This window comes from Hoplias malabaricus, chromosome 17 (assembly GCF_029633855.1).
Source record: "Hoplias malabaricus isolate fHopMal1 chromosome 17, fHopMal1.hap1, whole genome shotgun sequence".
NCBI lineage: Eukaryota > Metazoa > Chordata > Actinopteri > Characiformes > Erythrinidae > Hoplias > Hoplias malabaricus.
The window spans coordinates 35,045,745-35,060,754 of NC_089816.1; the positions used below are offsets into that span (position 1 = coordinate 35,045,745).

The 15,010-nt window shown below is 41.6% G+C and overlaps 1 protein-coding gene across 1 annotated transcript; it reads right to left on the reverse strand.

Moving 5' to 3' along the window:
- Positions 1-244: 244 nt before the first annotated feature.
- On the reverse strand, positions 245-11,174 carry uba2 (ubiquitin-like modifier activating enzyme 2). The gene is made up of 17 exons (XM_066649081.1): positions 10,969-11,174; positions 9,512-9,595; positions 9,336-9,406; positions 8,765-8,829; positions 8,560-8,660; positions 7,992-8,113; positions 7,543-7,610; positions 6,502-6,623; positions 5,289-5,388; positions 4,742-4,893; positions 4,236-4,329; positions 3,561-3,673; positions 3,249-3,404; positions 2,995-3,091; positions 1,790-1,895; positions 1,566-1,705; positions 245-1,481 (listed from the first exon to the last, which is right to left on the reverse strand). The coding sequence occupies exons 1-17, from the start codon at positions 11,107-11,109 to the stop codon at positions 1,285-1,287; spliced, it is 1,929 nt and encodes a 642-aa protein (XP_066505178.1). The 5' UTR covers positions 11,110-11,174; the 3' UTR covers positions 245-1,284.
- Positions 11,175-15,010: the final 3,836 nt, after the last annotated feature.

Consider the following 15,010-nt stretch of genomic DNA (forward strand, 5'->3'; position numbering starts at 1 on the left):
ATAAACCAGAAAAATCTTTGGAATTCCCTTCTGGATTAAACTTAAACCCGGAAGTGAGGACTGTCCTCAAACTATATACATTTTCGTATATTGCAAGTCCTGTAGATATTTCCAGTATCAACATATTTCTTAGTCACCCATCCCTAAATATTACCAAATTAAAATTTATTGCTACAAAGATACTCTATATTGTTATTACTGTGCACACAAATCACAAATAAATTATAAACAGAAGCTTGTGGCTTTTAATAACAATGATGTTATAATAAAACACAAAATTACAGCTTTGAAAAAGACCCTTACCCCACCCCCAAATCATCTTCTGTCCTAAATAAGGACGTCAAAACATCCGTACGGACCAAAGGAATGACAACAACCATTGTGTCTGAGATAACGCGCTGTGGACGTGCCAACTAGGCGACAGGTATCAGCGAACAAAGCACCTGGATGAACTCGTACGCTACTGGCATGCTGACAGTATGGACTCTTGACCTCACACAATGTAAACATTAGCCCATGCTTAGAAAAAAACAGGGTGTTTTCATTCATCAAGAAGATGTTCCACACGTCTCGAGCACCTGTAATAAACACCACATGGAATCACAATATCACCCCTGTGCAAGGTCAAGGCAGAAACCGAACACGGTGTCCTTTGTTTGGACAATTCATCTGTATTAAGTGGATGTGTATCAACTGGATGTGGAGGGCTTAAAAGCAGCATAACTCCAGCTTAAGAATCCTGCTTTAGGAAAACAAAGCACAAAACATAGTGGAATAAATAACAGCCTTCGAAATATATTTAAGAAAATATAGCACATGGTTACATCTTGTATTTCATGGTATAAACTGAGCAAATGGAATAGAGATAAATGCTTTTTACTGGGAAATGACTGCCTGCCTCTCTCCGGTTTATGGAAGTTTACAAAAACACAATAAATATGAATGCTTTCAAACAATGATGACAAATCACACGGACAGCAGTTCTTTCAGTCAAAAATCCATGACGTGCACATTGTAAAAAGAATACAAAGTTCAGAAAACCTTTCCTCCACCTGGACACACCTCCAGAAGCTGCTTAATTCGGTTCAGAGGGGAAAAAAAAACGAAACAAAAAAGGACAAGGAAAAATAATGAAGATATGTCCCTCCAGCTCTCTGCAGTTTTGTTTTTGTACAGATGTATTTACATAGGGTTGATACTGGTAACTGGAACACAGAGGAGAGAAAGAGAGAGAGAAAAAGAGAGAGAGAGAGAGAGAGAGAGAGAGAAAGAGAATTTAAGTTGCTAGTCGAGGGCAATGATGTCGTCATCGTCGTCAGTCGGTTGCTGGACAAGGCGTTTGCGTTTGGAAGCAGCTTCTTCAACGTCTGTGTCTTGGAGCTTCCTCTTAAGGCTGCAGGTCTCCATGGAAACGTCTGTTGTGCTGGAGGACGGTTCTTCATCAGAGTCCACAATGAGCACGTCGTCATCTTCTGCCACAGCTGCACAGAGAGCAAGAACAACCAGTTCTTAGGACTTTCCCTGCTTTACACACCTGTCAATATTCTAATAACACAAACTGCTACCTTTCGATGAGGTAGAGGGCTGGGCCGAGTCTTTGTTGCCATTAGTGATGCTCTTCTCTTCTTCTGGGGCACTTGAAGGCGGCGCTTTTTCAGGCGCATCACCAATCACCTCAAACTCCACGTCCTTTGGCATCTCTTCACTGTCACACACAAACACGGAGGAATTATTAAAATGTAGAACGTCACTAAGTCTCTCACAACTGTAAACACATGCACATGCTTACCAGTGCAGGACATTGACCAGGAGGGTGTAATCCTGGAGGAAATCGTCAGATTGAAGACGGCTGCCGTTCCGAATCCCAAAGTCAGACAAGAGTTTACTGTTGTTTGCTACAAAAAAAAAGAAACCAAACTGTCACACTACAGCTCTACAATCGTTTTAAGAAACTTTGTTTGAGTACAAATATAATCAAACGTAATACTGAAGAGATAAAAGAGTATGCACCAATAGGAGAGAGCCCTAAAATGACAAGAATTGACTCTAGGGCTGAAACTAATTGTGTTTTCAACTGGGGGTGTGTTATGGCTTGGTTCTGTTACGAGTCCCAACACAGATCTCTCCACACACTGTTTGAGGAGGAGTACATTTCCCATAACAATACAGATTTCTGAAAACAAGCAGAGTGTCTGGAAGCTGCATTGTGGTCATGTGATTTCTCTCAGAACGATGTTTAATGTGTACAACACAAAACTGCAGCAACAATGACAGTCTGGACTTAGAGTTTTTAGACTTCCAGAGGGGAGGCAGAGCATGCCATCCCCTTAGCCCAGAGGGTCACCACTCCTTGGGCATGTCACTCCGCATCACTGTGGGGGGGGGTCTTTGGAAGTTAGACTTCCAGGGAGGTTAGGCGTACACTCCCATTTTTCAAGCCCAGAGGGTCACCACTCCTCGGGCATATCATATTTTCATTTGCTGTTCACCAAACTTATGCCTTTTTCTACCCCTCCCTAAAATCCCAACGGCACCACGCTGGAAAGGTCCATACCCTTTCATTCATCCAGACAAGGGGCTCCCCAAACCTGTGTCCGAAAATGGTGCACCGCTTCGGATTCACTACAAGGCATGAGAGGGTGGATGAAATTCTCCGGGGTCTATGGAAGTCTGGAGCCAGGTCTACCAGTGCTCCCATTTAAACTTAGAATTGTCCACTTCCAGAGGGGAGGCCGAGCATACCATCCCCTTAGCCCAGAGGGTCATCACTCCTCGGGCTTATCAGTTCGCATCACTCATTCGAACTCATTCTTTACTCCGATTCTGGGTTTTCAGGAAGAGACGGAACGCTGGATTCTCGCTGAGAATCACTTGGAAGTGGAAGGAGGGACAAAACGCCTGATCACAGGTTCGAAACCACACAGAGCCTTACAGCACTGGCCAGTGTTAACTTCATTAAAAGGAGTCCAAAGTCACAGAGAACTTCAGCCTCACCTTCCGTCTCTCCTTCCTCAGAGGAGATGAGGATCGTACCCTTGCCATCTTCTATCTGCACATCTGGAGCCACCATGCCAAACTTCTCCTTCAAGATCTGATCAGACACAAACGAGGGTTAAAGAAACCAGCTATGGATTGTAACAGAATATTGATAAAGCCCTAGAGATCGGCTGCATGGTAAAGGAGCAGCGTCTGCAGGTTTACACAAATCTACCGGTATAAAGACTTACACAGAGTCACTAACAGCTTACTTTATCTTGAAGAGCCTGTACGGTGGTCTTGTGCACGTCGAGCTTGACTGTTACTTCAGGTTTGCTTGCGCAGACATAGCAGTTGGGATTAGGCCGGTCCAGGGCACACGGAACCAGCAGCTTTTTCCTGGGGTTCGGCTGCTTGTTCAAGAAGATCTGAGAGGACCGTTTCACACAAGGACCACATTATTTATGAAACACATAAAACTCTCCAGCATTAAGACAAATATCTCTAAGCCATAAGAGTTTGGGAAGAGGGTCAGTGAGGAAGGAAACTATAGGACGTGTAGTTTCAGTGACGTTTCTCCTCACCGTACGGCACTGCTGGATGTCAGCGTTGAGAATCTTCAGTGCCTCTAGAACGATGAGGCCAGCGATGACAGCGTTAGTTGTGGCGATAGCTGGGATTATGTTTCCAGCCATGGCTGGCAGGAGAGAAAGAAACACACACACACACGATAAAACTGCAGTCAGAGAGAGAGGCTGTCGCAAAACCATTTCTAAAAGTATAGGCAAGTGGATATAAATAAATAAGACATATACACTTACGCATGTCCTAGTTATATATAACAACACTGGTGTGTTTCTACGCTACAGCATTGTGTGTATAATATATTTACAGTGTATTTTAATGTATATAAATGCAAGTTAAGCTGTGTACATTTTTTAATCTGTACTGCTTGTTTTTTCACTACTGTGAGGGACTATGAACCCAAGATGTGACAATAAACCTGATTTGATCAGATTCAGACCAGGATCTGACAGTAATTTGCTTTGATTTTTGCTTTAAATACTTTCTTAGTGTCACAACTGATCAAGGTCATTTTACTAGTGTCTTAACGTTTGGCTCGAGCTGTAAACACTGATTTTGTTAAATATTCCATTGGCCAAATGAACCATTTAAAACAAGTAAATATTAACTCACTGTTAAATATTATCAAAAGAGAGAAAGGCAACACACACACACACTCACACACACACACTTACATTTGACGTCAAAGCGGCTTTTCATGTTCATGCTGAAGATGTGCATGCGCAGGTTAGCGGCTGCAGTCACAAAGTCCATCGCTGGGGGATCGTCCTGCGGCGAAAACACACACCACATTTGTCAGGTTTCCATGTTAAAATGACGTATGATTAAATAATCACAAACATTCAGATTTACTCAGCAGTGACAAGCAACACTTCAGTTTTACACACTGTGTACGCTTTATTTCAAACGATATTTAAACTAAACAGGTTTGACTTTTGTGGTGGTTGCGCAAGACATTCAGCGCCACCCAGTGGACAGTTTATAACTCAGTCTCTAAAATGATCTAAATTATGATACTCATGTCCTTTCTTAATAAGAATGATATTAAGTGTGAGGCTGAATATTTATGTATTTTACCCCTGTTCTTTTATAAGAACCTCAGATGAGATGGCATCCTTTTTCATGGGGTACTTGTTAGTGACATACAGCCACTATACCACTGTTTACAAGTCTGTCTCACCTTGTCCCACACCAACTCTGCTCCGTCTCCTTTATTGGCCAGCTGTGCTCTGAGCGTCTCCACACTGCGCTGAAACAGCTGGGAGTATCCACCCACACTCAGCACCTGTTGATCCTTCAGTCCAGTCACGCACCCTTCATCCTGGGAGCTAACTGATCACACACACACACACACACACACCTCAAAATGACAGGTAGTTCTGGAGCTGGCAGATGAATCTGTCTGAGTCTACTATTACTGAGTAATAGTACTAAGTCCTAACCTGGAAATAAGTTTAAAATGCATTCATTAAATGAAAATAAAAGGATTAAATCCTATTTACATATGTTTTAAAGAGTTTCAAAAGGCCGAATCTTGGTGATGGAGTGTGATGCAGCTTCACAGAACGTTTCAGTGCTTCCTCACCATAAGCACAATGGTAAAATTCCAAAAGGCCTGAAAACGAGCCTCTGGATTGGTCAGATTTGTGAAGAGTTTTTGGCTCTTACACGTAGTTAGAGCAAGAATCCCTCTTTCCATTAAGGAACAAAAGGTATATAAACCTCACCAAGCTGCTGCATGTCGGACCAGTCCAGCGGCACCGGGGCTTTCCTCTTCTTCCACAGCTTGTCCATCGTCAACAGATACATGATGTCGTCTTTAAAAAGCTGCAGAAACACAAAGTCGAGAGATCATTGGCTGGCAGCAAAAAGTCTGCTTAACCCTTCGAAGCTGAACGTATCAAAAACGAGACATGATCTTTAGAGGTGGCTGTTTCATCATCGAATGAAGAGAAAATAAAGAAACAGACTTCCATCCTTTTGGGGCAGTGTTCTGAGTTCTCTACTGAACTGTGAATGAAGGGGAAGCTTTTACCAAACCATTACAAACATGTTGCTATCATCATAAATAACACAGGGGGTCTCGAGGCTACTTTTTTGTAAAACTGAAGCAACTCCAGTGTAAATGTGTCGCTCAGCTGTGGACGTAGATGTTGTGAGACAGATTCAGAGGAAGATGATGATGATGATGATGCAGGTGACTGTTGGAGGTCAGACCTCGGGCCAAGGTTCAGACAGAAATAGAAACAACTGTAGTTTCTCTAAATGTGGAAACACAGCGCTGCAGATCAACACTAAAAGAGCGTTTGTGGTTTCTGTGTTTTTATTAGCACCAGGAAATGAAACGTACACAGGTCAGAGAGAAGAACAGAGTGCTCATGGGTAAAGGACCTTTAGAGCAGTGTCTCTCATCGGCTCAATGTTACATTTTCCTGAAAAGTCTCTGTTCTTCAGAAATCATTTGATGTTGAATGTTTAATTGAAATGAATCAAAATTAAGAAAAAAATGCCAAAAAAAGTCTGAAGAACTGTTTTAACGGATGCCATGAACTAAATGAAAGACCAATTAAAGAAATAAAATATTGGTAAATGCATAAATATGATCCCAAATGTATAAATGAACAACACTTAGATTTTTAAAGGGCCACATAATGTGTGATTTCCAAAAATAAATAAGTTTTTACAGTATTATTATTTCATGTGTCAGGCTTTATAGGGTTAAAAGGTGCTCACATGCTCCTCTGTCCAGGGCTATTCTTCTCACCAGTGTTAGTGTATGTAGAGTTTCTAGAAAGGTGCTATATAAGTGTAACGTTAAATAAAAATAGCACATGTGGTACTGGATTAATCTCTGCTTTATGTAATAAACACCCTCTGGTCTGGAGCCAATCGCCCGTAAGAGCCTAAGGAGCCATGTTTAGAGTCTAACACCCATCCCACCTTGTTAAAGAGTTTGACGGCGTCGTAGCCCGTGGAGCGCGCCCACTCTTTGGTAGAAACCCGTTTGATGTCTCCGTCCTGATCCGAGGCTGTAGCTCGAGCTGCTGTTTCTTCTGGGTTCCCTACAGCACAAGAGAAAAGGTGTCATTCCATTTTAAAAATCGACTGATCTGATGCTACAAAGCTCAAGATAAGAGCTAGATAAGAACTATCTAAATTGTTATCGCAATTTAAGGGACTACAAACAGATCAGTTTTAAATCTTTATGCAGCTGCAGAGAGTAATTTTAAATCTGAAAACTCAAAACTGTAGAGTGATTGAATCCATTATGAATCCACAGTACTGAGATGATCAAGTCTGAAGTTAATGACGGTGGAGTGGATAGTTTTGTTTTGATAGAACCTGAGGCTCTCGCAGAATTAGGTGACTTCACTCTGGAAAATTAATCCAGCTCAAATACTGCTTTCAGGGGCGGCACGGTGGTGCAGCAGGGAGTGTCGCAGTCACACAGCTCCAGGGACCTGGAGGTTGTGGGCTCGATTCCCGCTCCGGGTGACTGTCTGTGAGGAGTGTGGTGTGTTCTTTCTGTGTCTGCGTGGGTTTCCTCCGGGTGACTGTCTGTGAGGAGTGTGGTGTGTTCTCTCTGTGTCTGCATGGGTTTCCTCCGGGTGCTCCGGTTTCCTCCCACAGTCCAAAAAAAAAAAAAACACGTTGGTAGGTGGATTGGCGACTCAAAAGTGTCTGTAGGTGTGTGTGTGTGTTGCCCTGTGAAGGACTGGCACTTCCCTCCAGGGTGTATTCCCGCCTTGCGCCCAATGATTCTAGGTAGGCTCTGGACCCACCGCGACCCTGAACTGGATAAGGGTTACAGATAATGAATGAAATGCTGCTTTCATTCACATACATTTTAATTAATAAAGGGCCCTTGACTGAGCACATCCTAATACCGAGGATTAAAAAAAAAAGGTGTAGGCTAACGTTTGAAAGGCAGACACATGATTGACTGCTGGTAGTAGATATAGGAATGGGTGTGTCACTCACATGCAGCCTCGGGGTCAGCTGTGTCTGGGGACACCTCCTGATCTGCATCCTCTTCTCCAAAGAGCTGACTAAAAAACAAAGCATCGCATTTACTCAGCGCCAACAGATTCATCACTCAGAGCTCAGGCCAAGTCAGAAATCAAGCTTTTGAAGCACCTAGACACACCTCGCTCTGAACACCTGTGTAAACCGAATGCCTTTGACCTGTACATCTTTTAACACTCTGCATGAAAAGCGTGCTGAATATTTAAATACAATTCTTATTCACTTACTTTATATTTTACCAGGAAACAACCGAGATGAGAGTAAATACTCATAAAAACAATCGCTATCCCACTACTCGCTTTCCACACACTAACAGTTCAAAGCCTAGAGTACATCTGAAGATGTGGGGAAGGACATGAAGAAAATATGAACAGTGTAAATACAACTAACACCGAAAAACGTACTTGAAGAGGTATTTGGCCCAGACGATGCAGTGGATGGGTTCAGAGGGGGTGTTGCGGATGGTGCATCCAGGAAACGTCTTCTGAGTTGGTTTGGGTTGGCACTCGTAGCATTCTGTTACACCCTGAGAAAAGGAAGATTATACTTCTTCAGTTCTTTATTTAGGTCAAAAACCTAACATAAACAAAACAAACTCAGATATAAAGTAGCAATCAGGTTAAGACAACATTTTTGCACATTTCTTTTTCACTCAGCATGGCATTAACCCAATAACATTTCACAAATATTACTTGTTGCTGACTGGAACATACAGTAAAACAGCTGTGGTAATTTAGAACTGGATTATAATATTTAAATATACTAAATAAATAAATAATATATAAAATAAAACCCCATAACAGCTCCAGAAAATACAGACCAGAGGAAGACAGAAAAGAGCGAAACACAGTCAATAAAATACTGACTTTCATTTTTAAGAAACGAACACAATAAAAAATGTCCATATTTGGGATTAAATCGGTTAGAGACGTGTTTGTTGTGACAGGTTTTGAACGCAAGGGTGTTCCTCACCTTCTTGATGACGGTGACCTGGCCGAGGTAGCCGGCTGTACCGCTCTCGATTAGAGGAATATCTGCAGCCAAACACATCCTGTTCACATGGTTCCTGGCCGCTGAAGAAGAAAACAAGGAGAAATCAGTTTCATCTGATGACGAGACAAGCACCTATGACATTCTCTGTGAACATGATGGTGCTGAAAGTAGTAAAGTCACAAACCTCTGTTATCCAGAGCATTCATGACCAGCTGGAACTTCCTAAAGAATTCCACATTGTAGTCTGGGCTGAGGGCAGAAGTGAGCACAAGACACATAAATCAACAACTTTTCACTCTATAATGATATATAAATACCCCACTATCAGTGCTTTTCCACTGCACGGTACCCACTCTACTTAACTAGGCTCTACTCTGCTTAATCTGGCTCTTCCATTCTGTAAATCTAGTATATACCGTGTATACTGTGAAATGCAGACATCCCGCACAAACTAGGCAATCATAAAATCGCCAAGCTACAGCAGAACACAACTTTGTTTTCAACACAACATCACAACGGCAGCTCATAGAACTGTGCTGTGTTCTTTTGAAAAGATTCCAAATGCTCCCTGGCCAATAGAACAACTCAGCAAGAGCTGGATGGTTCAACAAATAATAAAAGAGAACTGCAATGATCTGAGAACCCACCAGGTAACTAGAGCCACATAGAGTAGGTACAGTGCAGTGCATCTTTCCAAAAATAAATAAAGAAACCGCATACAGCCCAGCGGTCAAGCAGAAGCACAGGAGACTCACTTCATTATGCTGTCGTGATAAGCTGTGATGTTAGCAGAAGGACAGAAGCGCAGCACACTATCTTTGGCAACCTGAAACATAAGGATATGCAGAACTCACTGTAATAAACATATACATAAAATAAAGTACACAACAAACACTGAGGCAGGCGACTCATCAGCCCAAAGGAGACATACCTGTGCTTTGGACTTGCCGACATGTTTCTTCTGGAAGAGGAACTGTCTGTTAAGGTTGCTGACATCAATAGTGTCCAGGTCGATCTACATCGGGAGATGCAGGAGAGAGAGAGAAACACAGACAGATGTATTTGTGCTCAAGAACCTGTCTCTAAGACATAAGGGTCTAATACGGTCCAGAGGAGGAGGGTTGCCCTTTTGAGACACTAGCACCTATCGCACATCTCTGTTCAGCTGTTTGGGGACTATCTGTTGAAAAGGTGATAAGATTCATTTAAATGTAGATAATGAACTAAGATGTGGGCACTACGTCACTTCCTAGAATCTGTGCAGAATGTCATCACATCTTTTTTTCAAACACTAAAATGACCGGCAAAAAAAAGATGGATGTGTAAACACAGTGTGCGTAAACAACACCATAAATAGTATAAATCAGTACATTTAAAACACGTATAACCTTTATTTTATAGTTAATATCTAATAAACTATATCTACAGTCAGTAAGCTTGACCTGCCCCTCGTCTGTTAAAAAAACACCACTCTGAACACTTAAAAAAAAAGTCTAACTTTATATATTCTTTACCAATTAAGATTATAAAGCCACGATTTGTTTTCTTTTTTACTTTAAATGCTGTAAAAATTGTTAGTTATTTTACTAACACATACTAGTTTATATTCGTTAATTCAACACAAAGCATGGCGCCAGAAAAAAACTGAGGCTGACGGTAGCTTCCTAAGCTAACTGTTCGTTCCACCTTAAAAAACAGGAGTCGTTACACTCTGGCTTCCTATTCTAAGTGTCCATTCCACCTTATAATTGTTGCAGGAGTTACATTCCACACAAATACACATCTGCAAACACATACAAAACATAAATACATTTCCATTTAAGGTGGAACGAAAAGTTGACAAAGGAGATAAGGCGCCAGAACGTAACTGCTGCACCATTTAAGGTGAAACGCAGAAAGCGGCTCATTCAACACAATAGGACCTTAAATGAATCAGAACCACCACTTCATTTTTCAAGAATTCGTTCCACCTTAAGAAGCAGCTGTTTTTAAACATTTTAAACTATTTTTCGCTCAAGAAACCAAAAAGGCTCTTAAAATATATATTAAGATCCAAATTCATTAGGTTTCTGATCATTTCGAGGTATTAAGTCAGAGTTCTTACTTTATGAAAATAAGGCGCCAGAATGCCAGTGCTGCATCATTTAAGGTGGAATGCAAAATTCGAACGAGAAGCCTCAACTCCAGCTATGCCACAGCGGTACATCTAACACAATAGGGCCCCATTTGAAATAGTAACATCACCAGCGGAATACTCAGACTGTGTTTAAGTAGCAATAACACAGAAGGGGGCTGTAAACAGTAAAAAAATGTGCTTTAAACTTCAACTCGGATTGAATGAGTGAGTAATTGAGGCCCAAAGCACAAAGGAGAAGCTCTGCTTCTTACCACTTCAATGTTTTTGAAGCCGGTTAGGACGAGATTTTTCAGCAGCTCGCAGCCGATTCCCCCAGCTCCGACCACCAGTGTCCGGCAGGACGACACCGAGTCGGAGAGCTCTTTACGGAGAGGTCCTACGAGCTGCACCATGCTTTAGTTTGAGCGGGTTTTAGCCGGTAGATTCACACAGACACACACACACTCCACCGCTTCTGTTCGAGAGGAACGGACCCGATTCTCTGAAGGATTCATGTAAATGAATCAGTCAGAGTCGATTCAGTAACGGAAAACTATTTCCATGCATTCCTCGATAAAATACTATTTTTACATTTATAATAACATTGTATGTATGTTTATAAAGAGTAACAGCTGACGTAAAGTATATGTTAGAGGAACAAAAAAAGTCACATTCCAAATAGACTTCTTTGACTACTTATGTCTCCAGTTTATCATCTCTTCATTAAGTCATTCATTTTCTGTGAACAAATCATGTGCCAGTCCATCACAGTCACTCACACACACAGTTGTGGACAATTTCACACCCTCCCCCAGTCATTCACACACTCACACCCGTGGACAAATCCACCTACAAACATGGGAGGAAACAAGCCTCCAAAGGAAACCCACACAGATACGGAGTGAACCCGTTACCCCACGATTCAATTTATTTTTCAGTTTACGAGTGATGAGTGTCGACTCCATGAATCATTGATTTGGATTTTTTATTAATTGAAACTGACACTTCTGATGAGTCGGTTCACTGCTCTAGTTACAAACAACCGAAAGGCGGCGCTCATGCAACGTCACAGAACACCACCGAACACGTTCAGTTTTGTTAGTGTACGTTATGTACAACAACAACAAAACACTGCTGCAAATACAGTAATTTATAATAATGAAATTTATATGAACAGTTTGTTCCTATAAAAACAATTTATTGTTTTATTGTGTGTGTGTTTTTTTTATATTAGAATATTCTGGCATGAAGCCACAGCCTTGAATCAGAATGATGTCTATCTGGACTGTGTTGGCTATTACCCTGCCAAACTATTTAATTAGTGCCTCTGTAAGGACATTAATTCCTTCTTAAAAAACTTTAATTATAGATCTTTTCTATTAAAGCTACAGTTTAGTGTGAATATTCATTAATTCATATATTGTCTGTAGCCCTTATACAGTTCAGTGCTGCAGTGGGTCTGGAGCCTACCCTGAATCATTGGGTCACACCCTGGAGGGGGCGACATACACTCACATATTCACACACACATATTCTCACACACACACACACACACACACACACACACACACTTCTGAGTCCCCAATCCACCTACCAACGTGTGTTTTTGAGCACCCGGAGTAAACCCACGCAGACACAGGGAGAACACACCACACTCCTCACAGACAGTCACCCGGAGTAAACCCACGCAGACACAGGGAGAACACACCACACTCCTCACAGACAGTCACCCGGAGGAAACCCACACAGACACAGAGAGAACACACCACACTCCTCACAGACAGTCACCCGGAGGAAACCCATGCAGACACAGAGAGAACACACCACACTCCTCACAGACAGTCACCCGGAGGAAACCCACACAGACACATGGAGAACACACCACACTCCTCATAGACAGTCACCCGGAGGAAACCCACGCAGACACAGAGAGAACACACCACACTCCTCACAGACAGTCACCCGGAGGAAACCCACGCAGACACAGGGAGAACACACCACACTCCTCACAGACAGTCACCCAGAGGAAACCCACGCAGACACAGGGAGAACACACCACACTCCTCACAGACAGTCACCCCGAGGAAACCCACACAGACACAGGGAGAACACACCACACTCCTCACAGACAGTCACCTGGAGCGGGGCTTGAACCCACAGCCTCCAGGTCCTTGGACCTGTGACAGAGACACTACCTGCTGAACCACAGTGCAGCCGAAGTGTGGGTATGAACTAAAAGATGGACCACACAGGCACTGGTCAGACACTGAATAAAAAAAATATATATATGTTTTATTTTTTATTCTTATCTTGCTGCTGTCAAACAAATATTGTCTGAAGCAGACATCCTGCAAACCACTGAGACTATACACAGTTAAACACATTCATCCAGCTTCAAAATTCAAGTCTGCCGGACTGCTTCAGTGTGCCTTATTAGGCAGGATATATATTAAATTTCTCTCAGAGTTATGTTTGAATGTGGTCCATTCACACATTCATAGTCCCCTCTGTCCAAAGAAAAACATGTCTCTCCATTTTTATTGGTTTTATTTACTACATAATTTGAACTGACCAATAAAAATGCTCCAAAATGACTGGGAATAAGATCTTTTTACACTGACTTCCACTGAATTTAAGATGTTTTTTTAAGAATGTTGTCTTCTCCTATAAAGTTACTATTTTGGAAATACTTACAATTAATTTATTTATCCTAATTATTATTTATCATTCTGCTGTGTGAGTATGAGACTGTTTTTATTGTGAAGACTCATCTGCAGTAGTTCATCAAAACAACATAAAGAAAAATTTAAATGGCTTTACTTAGCAATCGGGGCTTTGCTTTTCTTGCTGTTAGCTTTGTGGCTCCTGTTGTGGTTTTTAAGACTGAAGTGACAGGTCATCAAGCTAAACGCTCCATGTCTCAGCTGTTTCTAGCAGTTTCATTCATGTGGTGTGTATCATAACCACAGTAGCCCTTCTAGAGTAGCCAACCCACAGTGCAGCAGGGTTAAAAAGTCGCTCGACTAAAACCTTCCCTGAGCTTAATTATGTATCAAACACCAAAAGTCCTTTACAGCACTTTCCCGGGCTGCTACAGCTAGCCTAAAACACCTCAGCAGGACTCAGCTACTTTTCATTCGCATGGAATCATTCTGTTATGTACAGTTTGTCTCAACAAATTCAGAAAAGAATTGAAGAGCAGAGTTCAACAGCAACTGACCTGAAACCTGTACTGTGTAAAATATATCGAAAGCCTAAGGTTGCTTTATTTACTGTGTCATTCAATGCTCTCTGTTTGAGAGACAAACACTTTTAGCAACACATTAAACAGAGTCCCGTCTTGTGTGGACTGGGCCTGCAGCAGCCAAACCACATTCGGCCTGCGCAGCAAAAAAAGGTGAAACTTGAAAGTCAGTGTCTAATTTTTTCACAGTGCTATCGCTGAACTTGGAGTACAGTTTTTTCTTTTTACAATCGCTAACATCACTTTTTCCAGTCTGTAGTCACATTTTCAAAACTCTAAACACAATCAGCACAACATCCGTCAGCTGTGAACTACACCATTTACACAGTTCATGTTGTTTTCACAAAAACGTGTTTCTCAAATGATTACATTTTCTGAACACACAAGCTTTCCCAAAACAAAACTATGAACCTTTCTTGACTCATTCATGTTCAAAACCTTAAATACAGTATAAAACATCTACTGCTGGAACATCGGCAGGTGAAAGCTCTGTTGAAACAACTGATAAGCGTTTCTGAACAAACAGATCAACCACACATTGAGAAATATCTGATCTAGACGAATCACACCTAAACTCACTCTGAAGAAAACGCTTGTGTCGATGTGCTATCAGTGACATAGACTCATCCAAAGGGGCTTTCTGGACTGAAAAGTCAGTGTGAGTCTACAACACCATACAGAAGCAAAGAGAGCGTGAGGGAGAGAAAGAAAATAATGTCTGGACAAGGGAGAGCTTGAAAAATGACTGTGTATTTATGTATTTTATATTTACACAATTAGGACCATGGGCTGTGGTTGTTGGATTTTGTTTTGTTGATCACTGGTAGAAATTTCATGGCCCTACACTCTCAGAAAAACTGTCACTGTGGTGATACCCTCAGTGGTACATACCCCATATGTTTAGTTCAGGAACATAATTGTATCACAGTCTTTTTTGTAGATTTTAAAGTTGTGTTGATGTCATTCGCCCAGTTTCAACTCTAGGACTTCTCTTATATTTTACACAGTTCTGTAATGAACTTTTACAAATATTCACCTCTGATTCTGGAGAAGAGAGTGTAATGTACTTG

Bases quoted from the DNA above. Each gene is read 5' to 3' on its own strand.
- uba2 (XM_066649081.1), bottom strand. From the start codon at position 11,109: ATGGTGCAGCTCGTAGGACCTCTCCGTAAAGAGCTCTCCGACTCGGTG. The intron at 8,830-9,335 runs GTGAGTCTCCTG...TTCTGCCCTCAG, and splicing joins TATCACGACAGCATAATGAA to CCCAGACTACAATGTGGAAT. The intron at 4,894-5,288 runs GTGAGGTTTATA...GTGTGTGATCAG, and splicing joins GTCCGACATGCAGCAGCTTG to TTAGCTCCCAGGATGAAGGG.